Genomic DNA, 27,363 nt, shown 5'->3' with positions numbered 1-27,363 from the left:
GTTTCGCACGCGGTCCCTCCGCTGCCCCATCGCAGCCCCCTCCCGGGTCAGCGTCCGCGGGCGGGGCTGCCAAGGGCGAGCGCCTCGCTTCCGGCCCGGCCTGCGGCCTCTCGCGGCGGCGGCGGCGCCCGCGCCTCGGGCTGCGCTCGGTTCCCAGCCCCGGGGACGCGGGGGCGGCGGGGGCGGGGCGGGGATTAGCCTGGGAGCGGCGCTGACAGCCCTGCTGTGCCGGTCCTCGGCCGGCGGGGCCCGCTGGGCCGCTCAATCCGCCTTTGTTCGCGCGGTGTCACACCGCATTACCCGCATAATGCGGCCGCCGGGCCCGGGCCGCCGGGCCGGCCGCCACCGCGTAGCAACGGGCGGCTCCCGCGGCCGGGCCGCGCCCCCAGCCCCGGCGCCGGCCGGCGAAATCCCCATTGAAGCGGCCCCCCCGCCCCCGCGCCGCGCCGAATGGCCAGAGGGCGTGTGAATGGCGCGGCGGCCGCAGCGGGCGCGGGGCCGGGCCGCGCGGTGGGGGGCGGCGCGCGGGGCTTTTCAAGCCGCCGAAGCCCCTCGGGCCCCCGCCCGCCCCGCCCCGCCCGGGGAGCGCGCTCGGGGCTGCAGCGCCCCCGCCGGCGCCCGGGCTGCCGCTCGGCCTGGGCCCCGTCCCGGGGCGTCCGTCCGCGGCCCCCGCGGAAGACGCGCGCCCGGAGCAGAAGGACTCCTGCCGCCCCGGTCTCCGAGCGGGGGCAGAGCTGAGCCCCTCGCAGCCCACCCCGCGGGGGTGACGGACGACCCGGCTCTGGACACGGGGGCGCGTGTGCGTGCGGGGGCCCCTCCCCGAAGACCCCTCCCCGGAGACCCCTCCCCGGAGACCCCTCCCCGGAGACGGCTTAGCTTTCCTCACATTCCCAGTACAAAACTGCCCTCTTGCAATTTAGAGATGAAGGCACGTTCTAGCATCTACAGCGGTGATTGAAACTGGAATGGGTAATAAGTGAGTGGGTAATAAGCTCCAAGACCCGATTTTCACTGGCTACTGTCCCGAGCGGGAAGAGCAATCGGAAGGTGAGTCTTGCTTTCAGGGAGCGCGTCTAGACGCCAGGCTGTTTGATTCAGCGCTGCCTGGCCCGAGGTGGGGCACCGGAAGGCGCTGAGACCGACAACAGCAAGATCGGGTTTGAAATGCAAACCGCCGCCACTTGGCCCCAATTAGAGGCCAAACCTTTTATGTAAACAAGGAATAATTAGCTTTGGTAACAGAAGCGTAAACAGAATCATCACCCATTGATTCGCTAATTGCCCTTCGGTCCCATCACAATAGGCTGTAGGTCAGACAAACCCTGCTCACCTGAGGCACAGGTTAAGGGAGACTGCACTGCAAAATGGAGAGGTCAGCTTCCCCCCCCCCCACCCCATTACCCACCACTACCCTCCCCCAAGGACCCCCTGGCTCTCAGATCCCTTTTCCTTCTGGCTATAAATGCAGCTCTTCTAAAAGGAAGGACTTTGGGACTCAAGGGTTTGGGTGGCAAAGCCCTGTTGGTGGCGAGAGGCTTAAGTTGCTGTGCAAAAAGAGTGGTGACTCCTGGAGGCCAGGTGGGATCATTAAATTCCTGCAGTTTCTCAGAGTTGCCCATTTTCAGCCCAGAACTCACCAGCCCCCAAGTCCCCTTCTGGGGAGCAGTTGTCCCTCTCACCCAGGGCCTTCATGTTTAAAGTCAAGTTGTGTGACTCCCATTCGTTAGAAGCGCAGCCTGTTAGACTCCCAGGTCGTAAGATGGCTGAGAACTTACCCAGAGGCCAGCATGCCCTCTAGCCCCACCACAATCCGTGGGTATGTCCAGCTGCAGGAGCATGGACACCAGCAGAAGTTGCTCACAGAAGTACTTGGGAGCAATGCAGTGCCACCAGCACCCAGCGTCTTCCTCAGCCCCAGAATCTTCTTTGTGGGGGGGGCAGGTCGAGGGGTGGCAATGCCACCCTCCCACCCCAAAACTAGATTTGCATAGCACTTAACACAGTATTGGTGAAATGTCACAACTCTCCATTTCAAAGCCTGGAGCCCCTGCTGTGAAAGCTGGAAGGCGGCAGCCTCCACGCCGGCCCTGGGTCTCAGGGTCCTAGAGGATCTCAGGGCTGCCCAGCAGCCAGCAGCACTTGGGAAGGTGTGGCAACCATGGCAACAGCTTGGGTCTGTCCAGAGAAGGATCTGACCCACTTTCGTGGAGGCCCTGGGTCATGACCAGTTTTGTCATCCTCCCCTGGGGACCCTGGGCTCGGAGCTGAGGCACCCTGAGGTGGAAGAGTCACTGTGTCCTGATGCCCTCCCCCAACCCACCCCACCCCCACCTCCTACCCAGCCCCAAGACAGTACCTTTGTCAAGGACGGGCCCAAAAATAGCCAGGCTGTCGTCTATGGTGGTGCAATTCCAGCGGCGCCCCCGGAACTGGTGCTGGCACTCCTGGATGCCCAGCTTCACGCCCTCGGCCACGCTGGGCATGATTTCGATGTAATTGCGGCAGAAGCGCAATTGCTTGGGGACCAGGCCGGGGATGGAGCCGCAGAGCAGAGGCTGAGACCCCAGGGATGTGTACTGCTGGCCCAGGGCCAGGGACCTGTGGGCACACAGAGGGCACAAAGCACATGGCTCATCCTGGGCATGGTTTCTTCCTCATGAGCTCTCTGGGGTAGATGGGGCAGCAGAGGGCCGGTGAGCCTGAACCCGGAGAAACCTGGCACCAAATGCTGCCCTCGAAGACCAGAGCTCTGACCGAGGCAGAGTCAGCCCTCTGACAGGGGCATATCTGCTTGCAGGGGCAGGAAGACCAGCAGAAACCTCTCGCGGGGGCCCTTGGAGGACATTACAATACATGAAAAGAATCTAGGACTGGAAAGATGGTATTGGGGACCTTGGTCAAGTCCCTCCCAGGCTCTGGGCCAATTTCCCTGATGGGCATGAAAGGATTGGTCTGGGCAACCTCCTGAGGAGTCTAAGTTTCTGGGTCCACATGAGACTTCCAATGACCCATGGGAAAGAGCTCAAACCTAAAAAGAGGAGGGTGGAAGGAGCCAACTTGACCTCAGCCCCATCTCAGAAAAAGCAGAGAAGCGGGGTAGCCTCAGTCCCAGCAGGGAGCTTGCACACACACAAGCTACCCATGGCAATGCCCCTCTGCCTCTTCCGCAGGACACTGCCTGCCCAGCCCAGAGCCTCCCAATGTCTCCCCAGGGAACTGGTGGCTTGCACCAGGTCCTCTGTCCTTGGTCCACCATGGCCTCCATGACCATCTCCGCAGCTCCATAGAAGTTTCTAGAGTGTCATCTCTCCTCTCACCAGATTGGAGCTTGACTTTGTTTAGCTCAGGAGGGAGAGGACCTCAGATCATACTCAGCCACACAGCACTATGTGACCTGCATTCTTCTGCCCCTCCTTTTCCAATCAACATGCTGTCAATCTCTCAGGTTTTATAAAGAGTCAACAGAAGGAAAGGTCTTGCGGGGAGCTGGGAGAGGAGGAATAAGAGTTTAAAATACTAGAAAACCAAGGTGCTACTTTTCTACTTGCTATCCCTACCTAGCACAGTAACAGCAGGAATGACATTTTGTGGGAGGAGCTGAGAAAATGATCCTGGGTCTGGGTCAGCTTCAAGGCCAATTGCACTCAGCCCTGTGCTCAGAGACAGTGTGAGAGGGAAGAAGGAGCACAGCGGGGTCCATAACCTCTCCCTTTATGCCTAGCACTGACCAAGGCCTCAGTCAAGTCCCTTACACGAAGGGATAGCAGACATTTTGGGAAGGTCTAGAAGACCCAGGGTGGGGGGCCAGGGGGTTGACCAGGAAAAAACACATAAAAGCTTTCTAGACAAGAGACTATGATGAACCAAACACCTGTCATTTAACCCCTTACTATGTGCTTGTGATGGACACCAGAGAGGGGCAGTGTGGCCATCTGCCTTGGGCTGGCTCTGGGCTCATCAGAGGGATGAGATGGGCCCTCATTTTCCCATTTGTTTGTTTATTCTTGGGGCAGGGATTGGGGAACGAGATCTGGGAGTTTTGATGGTAATGTTAACGAGACATTATTGCTCTTGAGCATCAAGCCCTTTTAAAGAGAAGGAAGTGCGACCTACAGGCCTGACTTACCACTGAGAATGGCTATTCCTGAATTCCTTCGTACTGGGCACTGGACTGAGTCCTTTCTTGGCTGAATCTTTATAACAGTCCTATGACATAGGAGGGCGTTACATGAGCCCCGTGTTCAGATGGCTTAGCTTTGCAGGTCGAGTAACCAGCACAGACCACAGAGTTGCTAAGGAGCTGCTCGTTGGACCCCAGGCCATCTGACTCCAGTGCCCATGGGGAAAACCACTGTGCCGTCGTCCCTTCTGGGCAATGCCTGCCTGGGTTTTGAGACGTGAGGGTGGCTGCAGGACTGGTCCATGTGCCCCCTGGGCCTCAGCACTGAGCCCTTGCCTAGGTGGGGTGGAGCGAGTCGGCCCAGAGCCCCCAATGAGTACATGGTACACAGCACTTGACAGGGCGATGCAGGTCACCCTTTCCTGCCCTGCCCTATTTCCAGTTATAAAAAGGGGTGATAATGGTCATCAAAGCTCTGTCATTTATTATGTGCTTGGGCCGGTTCTGCGTGCTCTCATTATGTAATCCTCACAGCAAGTCTGGGAGGTCGGAATTTCATTATCATCGTCGCCATCCCATTTCACAGATGAGGAACCTGAGGCCAGGGAGCTAAGTGACCTGCCGATCTGCAGGACCACAAAGTGTCAGAGTCGAGCCCCCCTCCCAGTTCAGGCCTTTCCCTGTGCTCTTAACCACTATATCCAGCCCTGCCCTGCCAGCTGCCCCAGCAGTCCTGAAATCACTGGGGAGGGAAACTGAGCCAGAGTTCAGTGCCGGTGGCTCCACAAAGTGCCATCGTGGGAGGGAGGCTCAGGAGAAGGTCCCCCTGGGAAGAAGCCCAGGCCTTTTCCACACTCTCCTCTGATGGATAGGCCCTGAAGCCCTATATGGCGACAGCTGGAGAGGGGAGCTGAGGTAGAGGACGCTGCCACCCCATGGCCACACCTGTGTTTCTTCCTGAGTGGGGCACCATGAGGAGCATGGTGGTGATTGCCTGCCACCTCCCCATACCCTGACCTGATCCCTGACTGTCCCAGAACAGCGTGGGGAGACCTGGCACCCACTCCCCAGCCTTGGAGACCCTCCCCTTTGGCCAGAGTACTCCCCAGTCTCCCCACCAGGGCCGCCATCCCTGTTTGTCCGTAGAGGTGTAGACTGGCCCTCCAGGACCCACGCTCTCTGTTAGCCTGGCCTCCTGCCCCCACTATACACACTAACCTAGGCAGGCCTGTCCCAGGGTCACCTCTGGCACCTGGGGTGCTTGCCCCATATCACTGCCCATTTATTGGTCTGCACACCAGCCAAGCCAGATTCCCAAGCCTCCAGCCTCCCTTTGCTCAGAGAGATGAAAGTGGGGCCCAAAGGGTACTCAGGGATCCTTCCTCTCCCTCTCCTCTCGTTGTTTTCCTTCCACTTCCTTTTCCAATTCACATCCTTTGCCCTGTACCTCTGCAGGCCTGGGTATCCTCATACTAAGTAGGAGGCTGAGCCCTGGACCAGAATCAGAACCTACAAGAGGAGCCCTAAGAAAGTGCAAGGTCCATTATACAGATGAGAAAGCAGAGGGCCCCAGAGAGAAATGACTTGCCCAAGGTCATACAACCAGACCCATGGAGCCAGGTTAGCTGGCTACCACCGCACAGAGCAGGACTGAGATATGGGCAAGCCCCTGCTGGCTCTTCATTTCCACTTAGGGAGGCTGCCACTTGTCCCAACCCTACAAGAGGCTCCCTGCTCCCCAGTTCCCTCCCACAGGGTCCCAGGTAGCCTGCCCAGCCCAACAGAACCCCGAGCCCCGGGCACTGGCTGGCATGGCGTGATTGGCCACCAATGCCAGAGCTGCTTCCCAAACATCTCCCAGGAGGGAGAGGCCACAGTCCCTTGTGGGTCACCAAACCCTTGCTAGCTGAGTCCTTCCTATGGTACAGTTGTCATCTCTCCTCCAAACCAAGCAGATTTTCTCTTGTCCTCTGCAGTCACATTCAACACTAGCAATAATAACAGGAATCATTTATTTAGCACTTACGTACCAGCCACTTCACGCAGATTTCTCATTTAATCCTCACAACAGCACTGTGAGGTGGGTGCTGTCATCTCATTTTCCAGATGAGAAAACTGAGGCACGGAGAAGTTGGGTGGCTTACAGAAGGAAGTGGCCTCGTCAGAATTCAGACCCTGGGTTTGACTCCACATGTGATGTCCTCCAAAAATAACTCCCAGCCTCAGAGATGATGAGTTCATTTCCCCGCTCCCACCAAACCCTGTTTTCTTCCTGCTGCCTGGGTCCAACAAATTGTGTACCTGGGAGCCAGGCTACCTGGTTCAAATACAGCGCTGCCATTTCCTAACTGCTGATCTCAAGGAATTTTTTTAACCTCTCTGTGCCTCAATTTCTTCATTTGTAAAATAGACATAAATGGGAGGTACAAATGGTATAAGTGCCTGGCATATAGGAAGCCCTCAGTAAATGGTGGTCATCGTGGTTACCATGTGTTTAGGGGCATGCCCCGCACCTTGTCCCCTGCCCTGTCATCAGCTTCATTCCTCCTGCCCTCCTATCCCTGACTTGATAGAACACATCAGAATATTCAGAGCCCTTTCCCATCCATCACTGGGAAGAATGCCTTGAATCAGAGCAAAGCTGGCCCCTTGTCTGGCAGCTGGGTCCTAACTAGGGTGGCTGAACAGACATGCGATCTGGCTGAGTGTTAAAGGTGACCCAAAGGGCAAGGGCAAGGGCATCAGGATGTTTCCAGGGTGCTCCATTCAAGGGTTTTAACTCCAATGTGGACATCCTGCCAGTAATTAGCAAGGGCCTCCGGGGATGAGGGGTTAGCTCTCCGGGCTGATGTTACGACTAATGAGGCTGTGTCTGTGGGATTGATTTCTGCAGGATAGCTGCCCTCTCCCAAATGTGCCCTGCCACCCCTGACCCTGAGCCTCCTACCCACACACTGCTCACGACTGCAATTCCACCACCAGAGGCAGGCACGTGTTCGTTTAACTCACAGGTTCTTGTCCCTATTACTGAAGTGTTCGATCCCCTGGGGGAGGTCACACAGTGAGACGCGTTCTCCTCAATTCTTTGTACCAAAGTGTGAGTGGCTTTGATTAGATTTGTCCAGGCTGCTGAATGACTAGCAGCCGGCTGTGTCACACCTCCATGCCTTTGTACAAGCTAAGCCCCCCACCTGGAGTGCCTCTCCGCTGCCCACGCCCCAGCAAACATCTTACCCATCCTTCAACCTCTGATTCCTGGGTCCCCTCCACAGTAGTAACTTCTCCTCCCTCTGGATGTTGCCTCTACCTTATTCAAACCTTCTTATCTCCAAGTGCTGGACTGATTTGTTTCCAATTCCATCTGGCTGTTCTGTGTAAGTTCCCTGAGTACAGAGAGGTATCTCCTGCCATTGTCCCTGACACCTCCCCTATCTCTCTGTCTCTCTCTGTCTGTCTGTCTGTCTGTCTCTCTCTCTCTCTCTCTCTCTCTCACACACACACACACACACACACACACACACACACACACACACACACACCACACGAGCACAGGCACATTTGGTCTACCGAAAGGCCAGGTATGTGAGAGGTATTGGCTGATTCTCAAGAGAAGGAACGAGCCCTTCCCCAGAAGGCCAGTCTGCTCACCCCCCACCTCGCAGCCCCCCTCCCCGCTCCCCAGGCCTCCAGGAATCCGGAGGTTCTGCCTACACACAGGACAAGACTCCTGGGTTCCGCTGAGGAAGTTCCTACGTTTAGGTCCTGAGACAATGGCGAGGCTCCCAAGAGAGGTAGGGGCCCGCCTGGCATTAGCAGCTGGTGAGGGGGAGGATGGAGGGCACTGCCAGGGCGTCCCAGCTGGGCAGGGGTTATTTATACCCAGATCCTGGCCCTGCCCTGACCAAGGGCGCTGCCACCCTCCCCCTGAAGACAGCTCATCTTCCACCCCAGCCACCCACCACCCAGCTGGGCTGAGAACAGCCAGGCCGCCAGGCAGATGGGCAGTGGCAGGTGCCAGCCAGCAACAGGCTGCTTGTGAGACCTGTGTTGACCGCTCAGGGCCAACTCCCCTGTCCAAACAGGCTGACTGACATCACATGCACGGCCTCAACAGACCCCAACCCCCACCCAAGTTAGTACCTCTACGCACACACCTTCTGTCTCCAGAGGGCTGAAGGTGGGCCTGCATGGTGAGCACAGGGCAGAGCTGAAAATTTTAACCAAAGACTCCAGGTCTGCCTAGATCTGAACTGACTTACGCGCGTAACATATGGTGTGACACCAACAAGTGTTCCATGCAGGGCGTCCTGTACAGGGACACTGTCTTTGCTCACCCACAGATTCTGCCACGACCTGCCCCGCTGCCAGCTGGCTATGGGCCAACTATGTGCCTTAGGGGGGCACACTGTTGTCCCCACCATGTTTCCCTCAAGGAACCATTTGGGTTGGAGTCCCACACCCAACTGGGTAGCCTGTCCTGCACCCAAACTTATCTATATTTTTGACCTTGGACTCTTCCAACATTATAGGATTTTTGAGATTGAAGGGGCCTTAGGGCTCCTCTAGTTTAGGATGTTTCTTATTTTTGCGCCATTTTTTCCAAATACATGACCTCCCCCTTCTCCTATACATAAAACAGATACAAAGAGGAACCTGTTCCTCAAACAGCTAAATGTAGAACTACCTCCTGACCCAGCAATTCCACTCCTGGGTAGAGACCCAAGAGAATTGAAAGCAGGGGCTCAAACAGATACCTGTACGCCAGTGCCCAGAGCAGCACTATTCACAGGAGCCAAAAGGTAGAAACCACCCAAGTGTCCATCAAGAGATGAGTGAATAACAAAGTGTGGGCTATCCAGACAGTGGAATATTATTCAGCCTTGAAAAGTAATGAAGTTCTGACGCACGTAGAAAACACTGTGCTAAGAGGAATAAGACAATCACAGAAGGGCAAATATTGTATGATTCCACTTACATGAGGTACTAGAACAGACAAATTCAGAGACAGAAAGTAACTTGGAGGTTGACAGAGGCTGGGGAAGGTGAAGGGAAGTTACTTAATGAATATAATTTCTGTTTGGGATGATGACAAGTTCTAGAAATAGATGGTGGTGATGATTGCACAACGTAGCAAATATACTAATGCCACTGAATTGTACATCTGAAAATGGTTAAATTGGGGGGTGAGGGGTGGTAGGGCCTGGAGTCCCAACCCCCAACCTTACCCTTCCCTCAACTATAGCCCCTTTGCAGGGTGCAACCTGAGAACCACTGGTCTGATCCCTTCCTTCTCTAGAAGGGAAGACTGAGGTCCAGAGAGGGTTTGTCATTTTCTCGGGTCACATGGCCACATATGGGTGGGGCTTTGGAAGGTGGATCCAAGGACGCAGCCCAGGGAAGGGCTCCAGGATTCCCTGTCTTATCCCTCCAGTCTCAGAGTGAACTGCACGGCCAAGCCTCCCCCAGTCATGTCTTTCTTGGTGTCGTGGTTCCCTCGCCTTCCCCTTCCCCATGGTGAGGCCTAACTATCTCTGCCAGCCACAGACAGGGCACCTTAGGATTCTGAACCAAAGAACTGGTTAGTGTCTCTCAAAGTGACTGAGACAGGGGCTGGCAGGGAGGGAGGAGGGAGATGGAAAGGGGGAGGAATCAGATACCAGCTCCTTTGTGGTCAGTTGTCTCTCTCCTCTAGAGTGACCATGGTGGTTCTGGAAAGCTGACCATAGCCCAGTGCTTGGTGCTCCATCTGCTGGCTCCTGGGCAGTACTAGACAGATGCCCTTCCTGCCCCTGGGTTCAGAGGGACCCCACCTTGGCTTGGGACGAGACGGAAACTTCTAAAACAGGAAGGGAAAGCTTGAAAAAATGGGCAGGAAATAAAGAGACAAGCATTGGCCTTGGAACTTGAGGCTACTACTGCCTTTCTAGTTAGGTCAAAAAGCCACTCAGGGCTGGCGGATGTCATTAGGGGAAACCTGACAAGTTCAGGGGCACATGTGCCCAGACGGACAGGCCAGGGGTGGGGCCTGGTGGGTCCTGATGCACCCAACTCCTAGAGCTTCCAAAGAGCTAAAACCCAGAGTGCTGAGGCAATCACTGCTCCTGACACGGGAGGCCACAGGTCCTACCCTGGGGACATTCACTGTGGTGCCTCAGCAGGGAGCTTGTGAGAAGTGAGAGGAGGGACCTAAGACAAGATTCACAAGCTACCGTCTTTCCTCACCCATCTCCCATCTACTGGTCCTCCCTGGCCCCATGGGTGCTGAGCACAGCTCTATGCCCTCCCACCCTAACCCTATACCGTATCCTTCTCAGTGGAGGACAAAACAGGGAGTTACTTCTGAATCCAAAAGAATTCACATGGTTCCACGGTCCACAGATGAGGCCTAGATAGCCCATTAGAGGCCTTTCATCAAAGAAGCAGGGTGGTCTCTCTAGATCTTTCCCCACCCGCCATTGGTTCACTCACTCAGCAGGGATGGATGGGCCATTTGCCTGTCATGTGTCTCCAGCTTGGCTAGGGGCACCCTTGTTTCTGTGGAAAAGATCCACACACTGAGCTGGGACCCAGGGTCCAGAGGGGAGTCAACGAAGAAGCAACTGCAAGAGCTTCTGAGCCCAGCGGGGCACAGGTCCTGCTGGACTTCCCGTCTGGATTCAGTCCCAGCCGTGCAGACTGGGGCCTCACAAGAGCAATAACTATGCGGAGTGACTGGAGGTGCCTGACCTTGAGAGAGTAGGTGACAGTCTCAGGGAAACAAATTCATTCCCTGCCTATTCACTCAACACACATGTGGGTGATGACTGAATTGGGCAGAGCGCCAGGCCTGGGAACATGAAGACAAATTAGCCACGCCCACGGAGCACCCAGACTAGGAGGCGGCTGACCAATGAGCACTTTGCCAGCATCTGCTAGGTCTGGGTACCATGAATGAGTGACAGAGGTTCCAAAGGCCCTTGTAACTTACAACCCAAGTAACCACCGTGCCAGAGAGACATGGTAGGAGCAAGGACATCCTGGATAGGAGAAGTGAGAGGGTCCCAGCCAGTGGTAATCAAGAAGGCACTACAGAGGGGCAGTCGTGCACTGAGCTGGTGAAGGATGGCTGCGAGGGTGTTTGGGACGCCCTCAGGAGGAGATGGGGTGGAAGGGAACAGCCCCAGGCTGTGTCAGGAGAGGGAACAGCAGCCCGTCCACCCCAGCTGGAGTCCAGGGACTGTACAAAGAGCAGAGAAGGGGGAAAGGGCCCTGTGTGCCACGCTATCTTTCAGTGACTTGAGTAGCCATTGAAGGTTCCTCAGCTGAGTGTTGGAATATTAATCTGTTAGACAAAATCTAATTGCAAAATGGAGCCAGGCGGTGGGCACTAGATACCGAAGTCTGGGAAAGCGGCAGGAAGCCAGTGTGAGTTTAAGCTAAGGAGAGGCTCAGGCCTGGCTGCACATTACAAGCCCCCAGGGGACAGGTTTCGCTGGTCTGGGCTGAGTCTGTTGTATGGCTGGAGCTGAGCCCCTCCCGTCTAGGTCGGCGGGGTCTGTGGCCGTGGGTCTCAGGACAGTGTCATGGGGAGCAGAGAGAAGGCAGTGAGTAAGGATGGGCAGTTGTTTGGTCGCATAGGCCAACAAAGGACAAAGAAAAGGATGACGAAGATTTTGAGCCAGGATGACCAGGAAGATTGAGATGACATCAACAAAGAAAGGGAACTTAAAAGGTAAAGCAGGTTTGGGAACAAAGAGAAGGAAGTTTGTGGGGCCAGTGAGACCTCCAGGCACCTCTGGTGGGAGGTGCAGAGCTGGAGCCCAAGAGAAAGACAGAGGCTAGAAGCTTAGATTTGGGAATCTTTGTCCTGGAGCTAAAGGTAGAATGATACGTGAGGCCTCATCTCCCCCAGTGGGCACACGGGAAAGGGTGAGACACCCGGGAGCCTCATGACAGAGCACTGGCTGACATGTGCCAAGGGAGGGGCCCCAGTGGTGCCTTAAGGAACGCAGGGCTCCCCTGGGAGGGAGGGCACCAGGCTGGGGGCCAGGACCTCACACCCGAGGGCTAGAACTTCAGGCCAAGAGGTGGGGAGGGCTCTCCTGAAACTCTATAGGAGGCAGGTTAGTGGGACCTGGCTCGGCCAGCATTGGCCCAAGCACCCAGGTCTGGCTCCTGGTTCCCAGCATTCTTGCTCAGGTCCCAGGGAGGCACGTGGCCAACATACTTGGAGAGAGTCAGTCACCTTGCTCTTCCTTTCCTTGGTTCCTTCCCTCTTCCACTTTTGTCCCCACCCTCCTCCCTACATCCCAAACCTTCATTCCACAGCCATGTCCTCCTGTGCCCCCCTGCATGTGTGTGGGGGGGGGGTAGGGGGGGAGGTGGGAGTGCAAGAGGGAAACTGTCTGTGCACAAGGGTGGGACCTCCCAGCCTGACCAGTCTTCCCCACTTAGGAGTGGCAAAGGCCACTCTCCCCTCCTGCCGTGGGACCCAGGGTCTGGGTCTCTTCTTCAGGTTTGGACAGCTAAAACCTGGGTCATTGGATTTAGGTCAGCCATTCCTCGATCTGTCACCTGTACTGGGCGACCAAGGTCACCATGAGAGTGGCAGGAACAGGAAGGCGGAGTATTGGGGTTGAATGTAAGGAAAACGGAGTTATTATAGGCCAGGGGCCATAGAGCCATGGGTGAAAAAACCACACACATCCGCCCAAAAAAGAAAGCAATGTAAAAAGCCATTCCCTCCCATTGAGCAGCAGTCCCTGAGGACTGGCCAGGAGAGTGGGTGGGTGGGGGTTCCCATCTTCCTCTACCTCCCTAAACTCTCCAATATACCTCCCGGGCTCTACTGGCCAAGCAGCTGTTGCTCCATTCTGTGAGTGGCTTTGACAGCTCCCCTCTGGACCCCGAGACCCCACACTTCTCGAGGCTACCTTTCAGGGCTAAGTGGGGCCCTCAGAAGAGGCAAATTAAGACCGACCACCTGGAAGCCTAGAAGGGCCACAGAGAAGCTTGTGGGCAAACTATCAAAGCCCTGGGATTCATCAAAGACTGAGTTCCCAGCCAGAGAGAAAGGGGTGCAGGTGCTAGCCCTGCACTCCATCCTGGGTAGCCCTGTAGGATGTTTCTTTGGGGAGAAGAGGGAAGAGGGAGGAGGAGAGAGGAGGGGAGGGGAGGAGAGGGGAGGGGAGGAGAGGAGAGGAGAGGGCGGGGCAGAGCCTCTGCTGGAATGTTACAGCTTCTGTTCTCCAAAGCAGCTCCCAGAGCGCCTGGCCTGCGGCTCCGGGCTGATCTGATAAGATGTGACAAGGCAGCCTGAAAAATGTTGAAACCTGTAAAATGTTTAAACCTGTTTTTTGTTGTGTTGTGAGCATGAGGGTTGTTTTTTGGGGTTTTTTTTTTCTTCTTCTCTCAATTTCATAGGAAAGTGTAGTTGATCAGAGTGGAGCAGGGGAGGGTTTGGGAGAAAGGGATTGTCCCCTTCAGCCAAATTGGGAGGTGGGGTGCAGAACAGGATGGTCAGACCTGAGGAGGAGGAAAGGAGGGTGAGAACTGGGAGGAAGAAGAAGGCGGGTGGAGGGGGAAAGAGGCCTGAGAAAGGGGCCGGCCGAGAAGGAGGAGGACCAGGAGGAAGAAGTGGGGGAGGGAGGAAGGCAGGGAGGGAGGTAGGGAAGAGAGCTCTGCAGCTCCAATTTGGGTGCTCTCTCAGCACCCCGAAAGGACACAATGAGCTGTGGCTCTATTTTTTCAGGCTGGTACTAGCCCAAGAAGGCACGGAAGGGCCTGAGCCCAGGTGGGTGTCAGAAGGGAAAGGTGACTAGACCGGGGCCCTCACTCCCAAGTCCCCAAAGGGTCTCCTGAGAGGCACCAAAAGCACAGGTGGACAAGTGCTCACAAGTGACCAGGAGGGGAAATACCACCCAAGTGCACTTGCTTTGTTGAGCAAGTCAGAACTCACAGGTAAGCCCAAATGATCTCACCCTTGTTCAGTAGACCCTGCCTTTTGGAGCTGAAAGCTGTGGGTCTAGCCTCTACTTTCAGATGTGCAAAGGACTGTTATGCTCTGGTTTATAGATGAGGCCACTGTGGCCCAAAGACATTAAATGACTAGCTGTGTATCACAATGCTCCTGCCCACTGGTTTTGGGCAACTCTCTCAAAGTTCCCCCCAAAAGAGTCTAGTCTTTCCAGGCGAGAGAGGCTGAACCTTCTAGAAACCATGGTGTGGCCAGATGTGTCTGGAATGCTCTCTGAGTACAAGGTAGATAATAAAGGCCTGTTGAGGAACAGTCTCTGCCTGAGAATCTTCTGCAGATTTCTTGCTATTTGGAGGGCGTTTGTGGGGATGACAACATAAAAGTGCCCTAGAAAGGCTGTAGAAGCATTCTGTGTAAATGGCCACACACATTGCTCATTCTGTCACAATATCAGACCGTAGACCATCAAAGTTGGGCAGGACCTTGGGCATTATCCAGTCCAGTTCTCCGGGCAAATGAAAGCCCAGAGAAGCGATGTGACTCTTGCTCAGCTTTCCTCCAATGGTTGGAAGCAGCACAGGGCGTCCAGCCTAGGCCTCTGACCCCTAGCCAGAACTGTCTCCTTACACCATGCAGTTTCTTCTGGAAGCCCCCAGTCCAAGGGCTGGGGCTTCATTCAGTACACATGTATTGTGTGCCTAGTGAGTATAAGACGAACCTCCAACCCCCGCCCCCCCTCAGAGGCCCTGCCTCAGTGTAGGAGAGACATTCCTGCAGATGACCACTGTCAGTGGCAGAGTGTGAGAAATCCCTTTAGGGGTGGAAACCACAACGAATGGGAATGCTGAGGAAAGAGGGGCTGAAAAAAGCAAGGAAGACCTCGATGACATGACATTCAAGCAGGGCCTTGAAGCTGAGTTCACCCTGGACATCTTCTACCCTAGAGTTCTGCCATTAGTTCCTTCACCCCCCAGTCTACTAATCAGAGTCTAATTTAAACTTTCCCTAAACCATGTTTGCATTTTTAGCTCATTTCAGTCTGAGAACACTTCTCCTCTCCCCCACTCCTCCAGCCCCTAAGTTCTGTTAGTCTCCCATTTTACAGATGGGGAGACGAGGATTTGGTTGCTTGTCCTGAGAAGCCAAGTGTGCTGGTTCCCAGGCCGGGATTTTGCTAGGTTCCCACACTGCTTTACCCTTCAGAAGCCCAACTCATCTGGTAAAAAAATCCGACATAGCCTGCACAGCCGTCTTGTTCACTTTAGTCTCCTATTCATCCATCAAAGTCCAATTTTAAAATCCCCTCTTATTGTGTCCAGTTTAAACTGCATTTCCCAGCTCTTACACATACCTCAGGGGTAACTTTAAGCACCTTCAATTGAATTGTCCATTGACTCTCTGCACTAAACTTGAACTGTTTTGAGAGGAATGAATGATTTCATTCATTTTTGTATGCTGAGCAGAGTGCCCGGTTTACCAACGCACTTGGCACTCCCATTCCTCTTGCCATACTGAGCAAATTCCACCTGTTACCCCAGCCACTCTCCTCACCACCCCCACCCCGGATCCCACAGGTGACAACCAGGGCAAACTAAGGGCAGGCTATGGCTCTACTAGTTCTCTGGGCCTTATTACACAGCTGCTGGCTTCTCAGTCTGTTTGTGGAGCTGCTGGCTTCACAAATCCTTTGTTTGACTCTTCGAAGAAGCCCAGGAGGGAAGATGGAAAGCAGGGCTGCCCAGGAGGGAAGGTGGAAGGCAGGGCTGGGAAGGTGGAAAGCAGGGCTGCCCAGGAGGGAAGGTGGAAAGCAGGGCTGCCCAGGAGGGAAGGTGGAAGGCAGGGCTGGGAAGGTGGAAAGCAGGGCTGCCCAGGAGGGAAGGTGGAAAGCAGGGCTGCTCGGCTGGGAGCTCACTCTCTAAAAAGCAGTTCCTGGTCTTTACTGTCTTCACTCAACAACCATGTACAGTAGGCCAGGCCTTTTGCTGAGTGTGGGAGCACAGAGATGTACATCAGGCACTCCTACTCTTGCAAGAACATCCAGCTCAGCCTGGGGGCTGCCCCCAGGTAGCCCATCTTCCTCCCCTCCTGGGGTCTAGATGCTCATCCCCAGACAGCACTGACCACCGGCCCTGGTGAGGACTGGGGCCTTCAGAACTTCACCTACCCAGACCATCCCACCCTTCCATGGACCAAGGACATGTCTTAATACTTACCAGCTGCTGCTAGGGTCAGAGATGCAGACTGTGGCATTACGGAGCTCAGATCACTTGGGGTGGTTTTGAAAAATACAGACAACTAGGCTCCAAAATCAGTCGTGCTGAATCAGACTCTGGAGAGGAGCCCAGGAAACCAGATCGTTAAAAACGACCCCCAGACTGTGACAGCAGCATGGTATGAAATGATGAGATACAAAGTACCCAGCATCCCTCAGGAAGTTCTCTGGCTGAAGATGTTTAACCTGAATCTCACCAAGATTTTAGAAGTAACTTTAAGTTATCAGGAAAACACGAGGGAGAGAAGAACAACCCGATTCGGAATGTGGGACGGCCCACAAGGCTACAGGCTTGAACTCTTCAAAAGATCAGTGTCGTATGTTTAAAGTGTGTGTGTGTTGGGGAAGGGTGGGGTGTTTGAGATTAAAATAAACGTGAGACATAACAAAAAAAAAATTGGAACCTAGTTTGAAACTCCTAGCCATGGAGGCATTTTGAGGATAGTTGGGGGAGGGGAATCTTAATCATTAGAAATCATTAATAATTTTAAGTGTGATAATTGGATTTATGGTCATGAGGGTTATCCTTATATTTTGGAAATGCGGGGAAGAAGAGTCATGATGGCTATAACTTACTTAGAAATGGTTCAGTGAAAACAAAACTGTGTGTGTGTGTGTGTGTGTGTGTGTGTGTGTGTGTGTGTGTGTGTGTGTGGTGGGGGATGCGGACGGGTGAAAGGAGAGAAGGAGTGACGATGGCAAACTGTTAAAACAATTGAACTAGGAGAAATGTATATGCGTGCTCCTGCTATCCTGTGTTTTTTTTTTTTTGATTGACAATTTTCATAATGAAACTTTGAAGGAACAATAACAATCCGAACTTCAACTAATTCGTGGGGACTTCTTAGTGGAACCTGCTCAAACCCCGGACCTGCCTGCAGGGGGGCCCTGGAGCCCGCGGGCGGCAGGTGCGCGCCGGGAGGACCCGCGGGGAGGACCGCGGGGAGGACCCGCGGGGAGGACCGCGCGGCGCGGGCGGGCGGGCGGAGGCGCTCAGGGCGGCGTCCGCGCGCTGCCTTCCCAGGTGGGTATTTCCCCGCATTCCCGGGAGCGCTTCCTCGCGCCTGGTGCCCCCACGCCCCCCACTGCGCGGAGCACGCGCAAGCGAGAAGAGCCCTGCCCGGCCCCTGGACTTCCCCGGATGGGCTTAGGGAGGCGCCCCGCAAGTTCAAAGCGGTGGCTGCCCCTCCGCCCCACCCCCTCCCCCTCCCCCTCCGCAGGCGAAGGAGCCAGAGCGAGCCTCAACATCTTCCTTTGAGCCCCCACCCCCCCCCCCCAAATTCATCAGGCCTGGAGTGCTGCCTGCTGCCAGTTCCTCTGCAGGGTCGTTACAGTCACTCACTCTGTCCTTTCTTCTCAAGGGCTCATTACCACAGGCGCCTGGGTTTTGCAAGCATTTACTCAGCACCTATTAGGAGTTGTGTTCTGGGTCCGTGCAGGACCTCATTAAATGTTACAGCATCAGAAGGGGAGGTCGCTGGTGCTCCACCCCGGCTGCACGACAAATGCACACACACACACACACACCCCGCAGGGTGGCTTAAAACCTGATGCCTGAGCCCCCACCCCAAGAGAAATTGATTTAATTAGTCCGGGTGCCCCCTCCTCTCTGTCACCATTTTAAGAGGAGGCAAGGTGGAGAAGCACTGTCCTGGGTGGCAAACAAAGCTCAGAACCTGCCTCTGGTCACATGGGGGTGGGGAGGTGGGGGCACAGCGGGGCGCCTCAGCCCTCTGCCATCTGGGGGGGGGCACCTCCTCTTGCTTGAGGCACCAGTCCATCCTTTCCAACCAAGGTTTTGTCCATTCCTCTCATGAAGTAGCCCTCCTTCACTGTCTCTCTTCTGATCTCTCAACAAGTCTCCCCATCTTTATAGCAATGGGAGCAAAACGTTTTTGATCCAGCAGCACATCAGTAGTGTGTTTGGGCATGTCCCTCCATTTACATACACTTAGGTCGAAATCACACGCCAGCCAGCGACCGTGCTCATGTTTCATGTGCGTTACAAGACATACGTTAACATGCATTGGAAAAGACAAGATAAAATGTCTATTTCAAAAGAAATCATTTCCTCCCACAGCCTCATGCTTTCTCTGGTGACTCCCTGCCCAAGCTGTCAACTCTCATGTCCTCTGGTTTTTCTGCCCTTATGTCCCTTCTTCCTGATTTCCAGCTCACTTTGCTTAGCCTTGTAGTGGGGCATATCTGTTTGGGAGCAAGCGGACATTCTCTGGGTGGAAATGCAGAATGCCATCAAACACTCTTGGGGTTCAAGATACCAAGGCTTTTCCCCAACTGGGTTCCACATCTTTCCCAGTTCTTGCCCACAGTTGCCTTTTTTTTTTTTTTGGTCTAGGACTTTGAATTCCCCACTCATCTTTCATCTGGGAAATGCTTTTTCTCTACGAATCCATGATAGAGGCCTGCTCACCTCCTGTCAGTCTGTCTTCACTTCCTGGCCCCTCACCTCCCATCACTGCATAGGACACCCTGTCGTCCCACCAGACCAGGCTTGTTCTCACACCAGGGCAGTGCCACAGGGAATTTCTATACTTTTAGTCCTGTGTTCTAGTCACATCCATCACCAAAGTAGAAGGGAATTTCTTCCAGGGAAACATACTTTGGACATAAAAGATAAAATCATGCATGCACACACAAATAGCAAACATGTAAAGTAAAAAAAAAAATTAATTACCAATTTATCTACAAATAGGACACGTGCTCAACACGAGGGGCAAAATATCAAAGCAGGTTAGCTCCAGTTAAGGTTCCCTCAAGAACCACCCTGGCCTCAGAGAACGCCAGAGTCACCACAGACAGGAGGAGGTGCCCACAAAACACTGGGAGATGAGGTAATGGAGACATTTAGAGCTATAAATGAAATAAAGAGGAACGTTTTTACAGGTACATACCCAATGGTGAATAATATAATGTGGGGTGTATTTATTTGGGTAGAGAGTGGTTAATAAGATCATGAGGAAATAATTTACTGAACTCTGCTGTAAGTAAGGTCGTGAGGGAACCAATTTACTGGGACACTCAGAATGGTTATTATTAATAATAATAGCTAATGTTTATTGAGCCCTGACTAGTGCCAGGAGCCATGTAAAGCATTTTGCATAGAATATATCTTTTAATTTGCCAAAGAACCATCTGAGGTTATTATTATTGCTATCTGACAGGTGATGACATGGGTTCAGAGAGGCTAAGTAACTTGTCTGGAGTCACACAGCTAGGAAATGGTGGTGCTGAGATGGCAAAGCGTTGAGGGGAGACATTTATTAGGACAAGGTCTCTAGGAAGATGTTGATGGAGGGCTGAAGGAGGAGGGGAGCAAGCGGACATTCTCTGGGTGGAAATGCAGGATGCCATCAAACACTCTTGGAGTTCAAGATACCAAGGCTTTTCCCCAACTGGGTTCCACATCTTTCCCAGAAGGAGGAGGGGAGATGCAGGTCTGTCCTGCCCCTCAACCTGCTTTCTGGATTTACAGCCCTGTAAATTCAAACACTAGGACTCCTGCCTATTGATCTTTTTTCTTTTGAATGTTGTCATGGATCTTCTACACTGGACGTTTAATTCACTGTATCTCAGACAAGGGCAGACCCATACTTAAGGCATCCCCACAGGGGAGCAGACCTCTGTCTGAGGGCTGGAGGGATTTGTGTGTGAAACAGGTCACATGGTTTCAGGGCCTCTTCCAAGAAGCCAACCCCAACAGATGTTGACAAACCTGGGCCAGAGTTCCCAAGAGAGGTCAGGGTAAATGACACCCGTTCCAGCATCTTCCAGTTTCTCAGCTAATCCTCTCAACGGCCCTGAGAGTTAGATATTGTCTCTACTGGTGAGGAAACTAAGGCTCAGACAGGAAACCATAAGCCAGTAAGTGGGGGTGGGGTTTGACCCCCTGCTCCCCATCTGTCTGACCCAAATCCGTTCTGTTGCTATTTTGCTGTCTGTCTAGATCCCACCCTCTGGTGATAACGGGTTCATTTGGCAGAATGCATTTATTCTGCACCCACTGTGTGCTTTGCACTGAACGGGCATGAGGGGGATAACAGACAGCATCACAGTGCTCCATCCGGAGGAGGGTACAATCGAACGAATGGGCCACGTGCACAGGAATTGGGGATGTGAGCATGGAGACCATCCAGCTCGCAAACTGTCCTGGTAGAGACAGGGAGACCAAGTGAAGGAGGACGTGGAGAGGGATGGCGGACAGATACTCCACAAGACCTCAAATGGGGGTGTGGGCTAGGAGGTGGATTTCTGTGCCCTGAGAGGAACGGAGGAAGGGCACTTCTGGGACATCAATATGACACAAAATACTGAAATTCAAGGAGCCAAGAGAGAAGGAGGCCAGACAGGTCCCAGATGATGAGTTTAGATTCCACAGGCAGTGAAGTGGGGATTGAAAGAAGCTCAGGCCCTACGCAGGGCCGGCCCCCTAGAAGGGAGCCTATCAGAGATGGAAGGAACACTGGGGTCATCTGGCCCGTGGGAGGCGGTAGGACCCAGTGTTCACATCCACTGGCTCTGTCTGTGGCCCCACTTTGGGAGTTCAGTTGGCATTCTGTGGCGCTAAGGAGCTACTGGCTGCGAGAAGGGGTGCTACCGTGTCTTTATGGAATTCAGATTCTCTGTGGAACTCACAGAACACACTGTACAACACGGAGAGGATAAAAATCTAAAATTCGGCACCTTACCAGATTCTCACGCTAGCTTTTGATAGAGCCTATACATCCCGGGGACTTCTCTCCTCGTTCCAGGCTGGAAAGATCTCAGCGCCCTTCTCTCACTCCTTCTACCAGATTCAGCGGCTGCTTCCACTCAAGGGTGCCTTTGCTTTGTGACACTTCATGAGAAATCTTACCTACTTACCTCACCTCTGTCCCCCTGAGACTTTTGGGTCTGTCCTCAGATGCTGAGGGAGCAGCTGTTCCCCTGCCTAGAATGAAGCCCCCCAACCATCTCTGCTCCAAGATTAACAGTCTCTGTACGTACGTCTTAAACCTCCTACGTTCACATCACCACATTTAACCCCTCCTCCCAAGGCCCCACATCTCACTTCTGTTGTGTGGCAGACCAGGGATGGTGCTAGAATAAAGCCCTGGCCAGTATGGAAAGAAGAGAAGAGTGGGCCCTGTGACTTCTGGGGTTCTCCTCCTAAGTAAGGAAGAATACAGTCTATGGGGTCTAAGAAGGGCAGAAGGCCCATGGGGGTCAGAGATGCCCCCCAGTCCTGAGGCCTCTTTATAACCATCCTTAATCCATGCCTGCTAGCACTCAGGAATTCTTCTGTCTTTCACCTGGATAACCTGCCGCGTTAAACTGACCACAGGTGTCCTGCCTGGAAACATTTCGCAGGCACACAGAGCCCTGGGCAAGGTGCTGGGGTGCTGATACCACGCTGAATGCCAGGGTCTCTCAGTGTGGACTCACGGCTGACGTTTCTACCTTGTATCTCAAAGTGAGTTCTGCCTCAGCATCTATTTTATTGGATCACCCAGGAAGGTAGACAACCCCTGGGCCTCTCAGATAACTCATTCTCACTTGCGTACACACACATACTCTTCTCTCTAATGCTCATACGTGCACGTAAAACCCAATCATGCAGTGCCGTGGATTTCCATCTTCTTGGGAAGGATTGAGAATCAAAAACAAGGAAACCCATAAACTGACCAGGTTCTCAGTGGGGTAATTACAGGTGAAACGAGGTAGAGGAGCTGCCCAACCCCTGAGTAATAAGCACCATCATGTTTACAGGCCAGGGCGGGCCGACCTGGCTGACCTGAGTCCTGGTCCCACGACTACCACCTACTACCATGCTCCTTTGAGAGGACTCAGTTTCCTAGTCAGAAAAATGGAACCATCACCTGCTTCAAAGAGGCTGGAGTCACCGAAATAACGTATGTAAAGCTCTTACCAGTTTTGGCAGAACATATTGTAAATGCTGACACAGGCCAATGCCAGTCTCTGTGCCGGGCACTGTTTCAGGTGCTTTACACATCCAAACTCATTTAATGCTCCCCCAAATCCTGTTATCATTGCCTCCATTTGGACAGGGAAATGGAAGTGCAGAGATTAAGTAATTTGCCTGAGATTACCTGGGTAGTTAGAGACGCATCCAGTCTGCCCCACAGCCTACACGGATAGCCACAGTGCTCTACCATCCCTCTGGAAGGAGTCAGAGGAGAGGTCCATCACTCTGCAGCTGGGGACCGAGCACCCACTTACGACAATACTGAGAGGTGCCCTGCAGGGACTCCCAGTCTCACAGACAAATGCCTAAAAAGAAAATTACAGGAGACCTAATACTGAAGAGTGATTCATTCTACCAAGGGTGATGGGGGCAGGCTTTGTGGAACTACTGTAGAGAGGGTCTGACCCTGGGGTCTCCGGGGGCCAAAGGCCAGCTGGGCCTGGTTTCTGACTGCTTCTCAGGAGAGGAGATTCAGCCGGATGACTGACTGGCTGGTTGCTCTACGTATTCATTCATTCATTCATTCATTCATTCTTTCATGCATGCATTCAACTCAAGCCCCTCTGGAATGGGTGCTGTGGATTGAACTGGTTCACATAGGATGATTTTCAAGTCAGAGAAATCACTGCCAAATTGCCGAGGAGAATAAGACAACAAGGACAAACTGACACGACATGACAAGGGCAGGAGAATCTTATACATCACGTTTCCCAAATGGGTAATAGTTGTTAGTGGGGGGGGGGAGGGGGGAAACAGGCTCCGAGGTTAAATACTTTTGAAAACAGATTAAACCAATGAAAACAAGGGTCATCCCTGCAGGGCCTCTCTGTGTTGCTAATATGCTAATAAGATGTTAATATGCTAATGAGTACAATTAACACTAAGAGGCTGGAAGTAGCAGGTGGCACTTCCCAAATTTATTTGACCCTACAAGCCCTTCTCAGCAGGATTATATGGGATTGGTGTAAGAAGCTCCCTTTGTGATGTCCAGCTCTGGCCCAACATGCGTACAGAATTGCTGGGAGAGAGGGTGGAAGTTAGGCTGGAAGATGCCCAGGAAGGTGGCAGCTCTGAGCTGGATTTGGAAAAATCCTGGGAAGGTCATGGGCAGCTGGAGGAATGATATGAAAAAGGTTTTCCACAAGGAAAACTATCTTTATAGTGGAGGTCCAGGGAAGTGTTTTGCTCCAGGGCAGGAAGGGCCCAGCCTTGAGTACAGAGATCCCAGCAGGAGATGGCTGCCACATCTGGGTTCTGATGTGTGCTGAAGAGCTCAGGGCTTTTCTTCCAGAAGGAAGGAGTCCAGTGTTTGGATAAAGATTTAAGGTAAGAATTCGCCTGCTGGTCTTCCCTGAAGTGGCACCTGAGACATGTCGTTGCTATAACTCAGGCAGGACCCATTGGGACAAAGGGCGGGGTGAGAGCCAGGAGGGAACTGTGCCCTGGCTCTAGTGGGATGGGCTCTCCCAGAAGGAGTGGCATTATTTCTGGATAGTGAGCAAGACGTTCACGGCCCATGAGGGTGCATTTGAGGAGCAGAAAGGGAAGAGACGGTGAAGGTGGAGAGGTGAGGTCGGGAAGAGAAATCTGGAGCTCTATTAGTTGATTTTCCTGTGGCCAGTGATGCCCTCTGGCCCTTTGGCAGATAATATGAGGAGCTTGAGGGACTGAAAGCTAAAGTGGGGGAGGATTTCCACCCGACACAGACCAAAAGTTCTGTCAAATAAATGCACGTGTCGACATGAATAGAAGGGTCCCAGCCCTGCCTCTGCTGCTTCTAGCTCTGGGACCTTACACCAGTCCCATTTCTGCCAACAAAGGCCACAGATCACATTTTGTAGCTGCCAGATTGTAAAAAATGAAGTCACCTGGTTCCAAGTGTCAGTGAAAATGTAGAGCAAAGATGAAAGGGTAAATGGGCACAGCCTCTTTGGGAAACAGGTAGGCGCCAAGTTGCAAAACAGAACATTGGCACATCCTACAACCCAAAGTTCCACTCCTGGTAGGTACTACTCTCCCTCATGGGCACTTCGAGACACTCGTCCACTGTCAGCAGATGGAATAGACAAATTGTGGTATATTCATGGTGGACTATTACACATCTGTGAAAGTGAAGGAACTCCAGTAATATCCAATAACGTAGTCTGAAATTTAGAAACATAATACAGCAGGAGAAAAGCAAATTATAGAAAACTGCATATAGTATGACACCATTTTTGTAATGCTTAAAAATAAGCAGCATGAAATATGTATTGTTTAGACATTCTTAGCTGGGGAAACTAAAGTAATGGTATAAATATGCAAACTTCAGGATGTGGTCATGTCTGAGGGAGGTGGGGGATGGAAGGCAAGGAGCCCACAGGGAGATGCAATGCCTCCCATCATGTTCTGGTTCTTCAGGGGTGTGGGAAGGCCCAGGTTTTCATCTTGTTATTATGTGCTCTATATTATATGGTATGTTTTTGCTCTTGTGTGTGTCAGGTATCACATAATAAAAAAATATTTGCTAGCAGTTTGTAATCACAAATATTTGTAAGAACAAAACGTGTTACGTGGCCTCTCTGCCTCAGTTCCCTCGTGTTCCTTCCTATGGTATAGCAGGCCCCTCTCACCTGAAGTTGGAAGCACACAGTAGCTGCCATCCCTGATTCAGCTTGCACCCACCCAGGCCTTCTGTACTCACTGTGCTTAGCAGTGAAATAGCCAATGTGTAACTCACTAACTAGGGCCATATTAAACCTACACAGACCAGTTCTTGGAACCCCAGTAAAGACTCCAATTACCACCGCATTTGACTTACCCTTCCCTTCTGGAGAACTAGGGGCCTTTGTGAGTATTTTGACTGAGTAGGACACCAGGACACAAAATCAGGCCAGAGTCCATTGTCCATCACTCACTTCTTCCTTCACACAGGTTAGTTAGATGGGACAAACCAAGAGAAAGTGTGTGGCTTTTCCCGAGTGTGGCCTTTTCTGTTTAGGAAGGAATTCAGATCTTTCTGTTCCATAGAAGCCTGGCATGGGATAGAATATTTTTATAATCCTTGCTACAATGGGAGGACCTTCAGAAATCCTTAATTCATTCAGCACTCATTCACCTTTAACTCAGTTCCTGTGTATTATTTCATTTCATCCTCATAACTGCCCTGAGATTAGAATTTTTACCCCCATTTTACAGATGAACAAATTGATATTTTTAAGAAACTACCCAACATCCCACAGCTATAAATTAGCACATCTGAGATGTACACCAAGGCCTGTTTAGGTCCAGAGCCTACCCTCTTTCTGGAACACCAGGCTGCCTCCCAGCACAGAGGCTGGAAGCTCAGAGCTGGACACCCTGGGGAATCACAGAGCAAGGGAAAGTGCTGTCTCAGGGAGTGGGAACCAGCTGAGCCTGGACACGAGCTTGCTGGGGAAGGAACCTGGTGCGCTGGCCAACCAACCAACAACCAACTGCGCTCCTACAACATTCAGGAAGACGTGTGAAGCTTGCTTGGGATATGAAGACATCCAAAGCAGAATCCTGCCCTCAAGGGGCTAACTCTAGTTGGGAAAACAAGACAGATAAACATGAAGAGGTAACTAATGACAAGAGCCAAGAGGTCTTCCCGGGAGGACTTCCTGGAGGCAGTGGGAATCCAGCGGGGTTGGAAGACAGCCTGTGACTGGTAGGTGACTCTCAGTGTCCCTTCCTCCCGCGACCCGTCTTAGAGGACCCACTATGTGTCCAGTGCTTGGTAATGTGGATGCAAAGATGATGGAGACCTGGTCCTGCCCACAGAGGGTTCACAGTCTAGTCAGTGAAACAGATATGCCCAGAAGGGCGCTGAGCTGGGCCAGGCGCTTGGGGAAGGCTGCACCTGGACTCTGAACTGTCCTTTGAAGAATGAATGGGAGTTCACCGAGGTCATTCCAAAGGAAGGCAGGGGCAAACGCAAAGATCTGGAGATGGGAGATATTATAAGAACAACACAAATAATAAAATGAGATGAATGATGGCAACATGTGTGGACGTCAGACCCGTGTTAGGTCTCACTGTAGCCCTCAGTTTACAGAGAGAAAACAGGCTCAGAGAGGTTCGGGTCACCCACATAACCATCTAGGACCCACGACTGATGTCCCCGAAAGCCCATACTCTTACCCACACAGGTAAAAGCAGGTCTTATGGTGAGGAGGTAGGGGTGGGGGATGAGTTAGGGTGGAGAGTTAGGAAGGGGCCCGATCGCACAGGGCCTTCTGGGCCATGTTAAGGAGTGTGGAACAACGCAGTCAGAGCTCCTAGCTGATACTTTTCTGATCGGGCTTTTTAAAAACGACCCACACCACCAAACCCGAAGGAAGATCATTTGAGGTTGAGAATGGGTAAGACAGGATTCCAGTGTAACAAAAGGGGCATTGAAGGTAAGAGGTGAGCACAGGCTATGAAGGAGCCAGAAGTGCTGTCGATGCAGAAAGCAGTCAACCTCATAAGGAAGGAACATAAGGTGATGCAAAGATGGAGAAAGCAAGCCTTCTTCCAGATTCTGTGCTAGTCACACCCTGGGGGGCCCCATTTCCCATCCAAGTCCCCAGACCTGGCTGGAACATTGACAGGGCATGGGGTAAAAGCACTAAATGACGTTTCATCCACCATGTGCCCAATATTTAACAGTTTCATGTCAGGTTAACAAACTGTTAAATATAACATATTCTATCAAACTCAGTGAGCTTTACACTTATAATATATGTACTTCCCTGTGTGTATACTTCAATAGTAAGAAAAACATTCTATCCTCATATCTTGGTAAAATACTTTATTCACCACCTAGAAGGGGAGGTCCTCCAGAGTTCTGTGCTAGAAAAGTGACATGGGAGAGCCAGTCCCAAGCCTGCAATCCGCTCACCTCTGCTCCATCCCACACTGGACACCAAGGTCCATTCACAGGCCCTGTAAACAGCCTCCCTTTGACCACCTCTTTGCCCTATGGGCACCCATGCCAGCAGCATGACTGCCTTGATGAGAAGAACCCAGGCAGAGGTCTACACAGTTCA

The 27,363-nt window shown here is 52.7% G+C and overlaps 1 protein-coding gene across 2 annotated transcripts in view; it reads right to left on the bottom strand.

Annotated features, from left to right (window-relative positions):
- WNT3 (Wnt family member 3) overlaps positions 1–27,363 on the bottom strand; it is a 45,982-nt gene that overhangs the window by 6,332 nt on the left and 12,287 nt on the right. The window contains exons 1-2 of one of the 2 annotated variants that reach the window (XM_081027497.1): positions 16,289–16,387; positions 2,357–2,598 (exon numbers count right to left, since the gene is read on the bottom strand). In XM_081027497.1, the coding sequence (XP_080883623.1) occupies positions 2,357–2,483 (127 nt within the window). In that variant the 5' untranslated portion in view covers positions 2,484–2,598; positions 16,289–16,387. Of the gene's footprint in view, positions 1–2,356; positions 2,599–16,288; positions 16,388–27,363 lie in introns of those variants that run through there. The other variant, XM_081027496.1, reaches the window with a different exon arrangement.

The sequence above is a fragment of the Rhinolophus hipposideros genome (assembly GCF_964194185.1).
Source record: "Rhinolophus hipposideros genome assembly, chromosome: 20".
Lineage (NCBI taxonomy): Eukaryota > Metazoa > Chordata > Mammalia > Chiroptera > Rhinolophidae > Rhinolophus > Rhinolophus hipposideros.
Note: the sequence above shows the minus strand (reverse complement) of the source record. Positions and strands in the feature narration are given on the sequence as shown.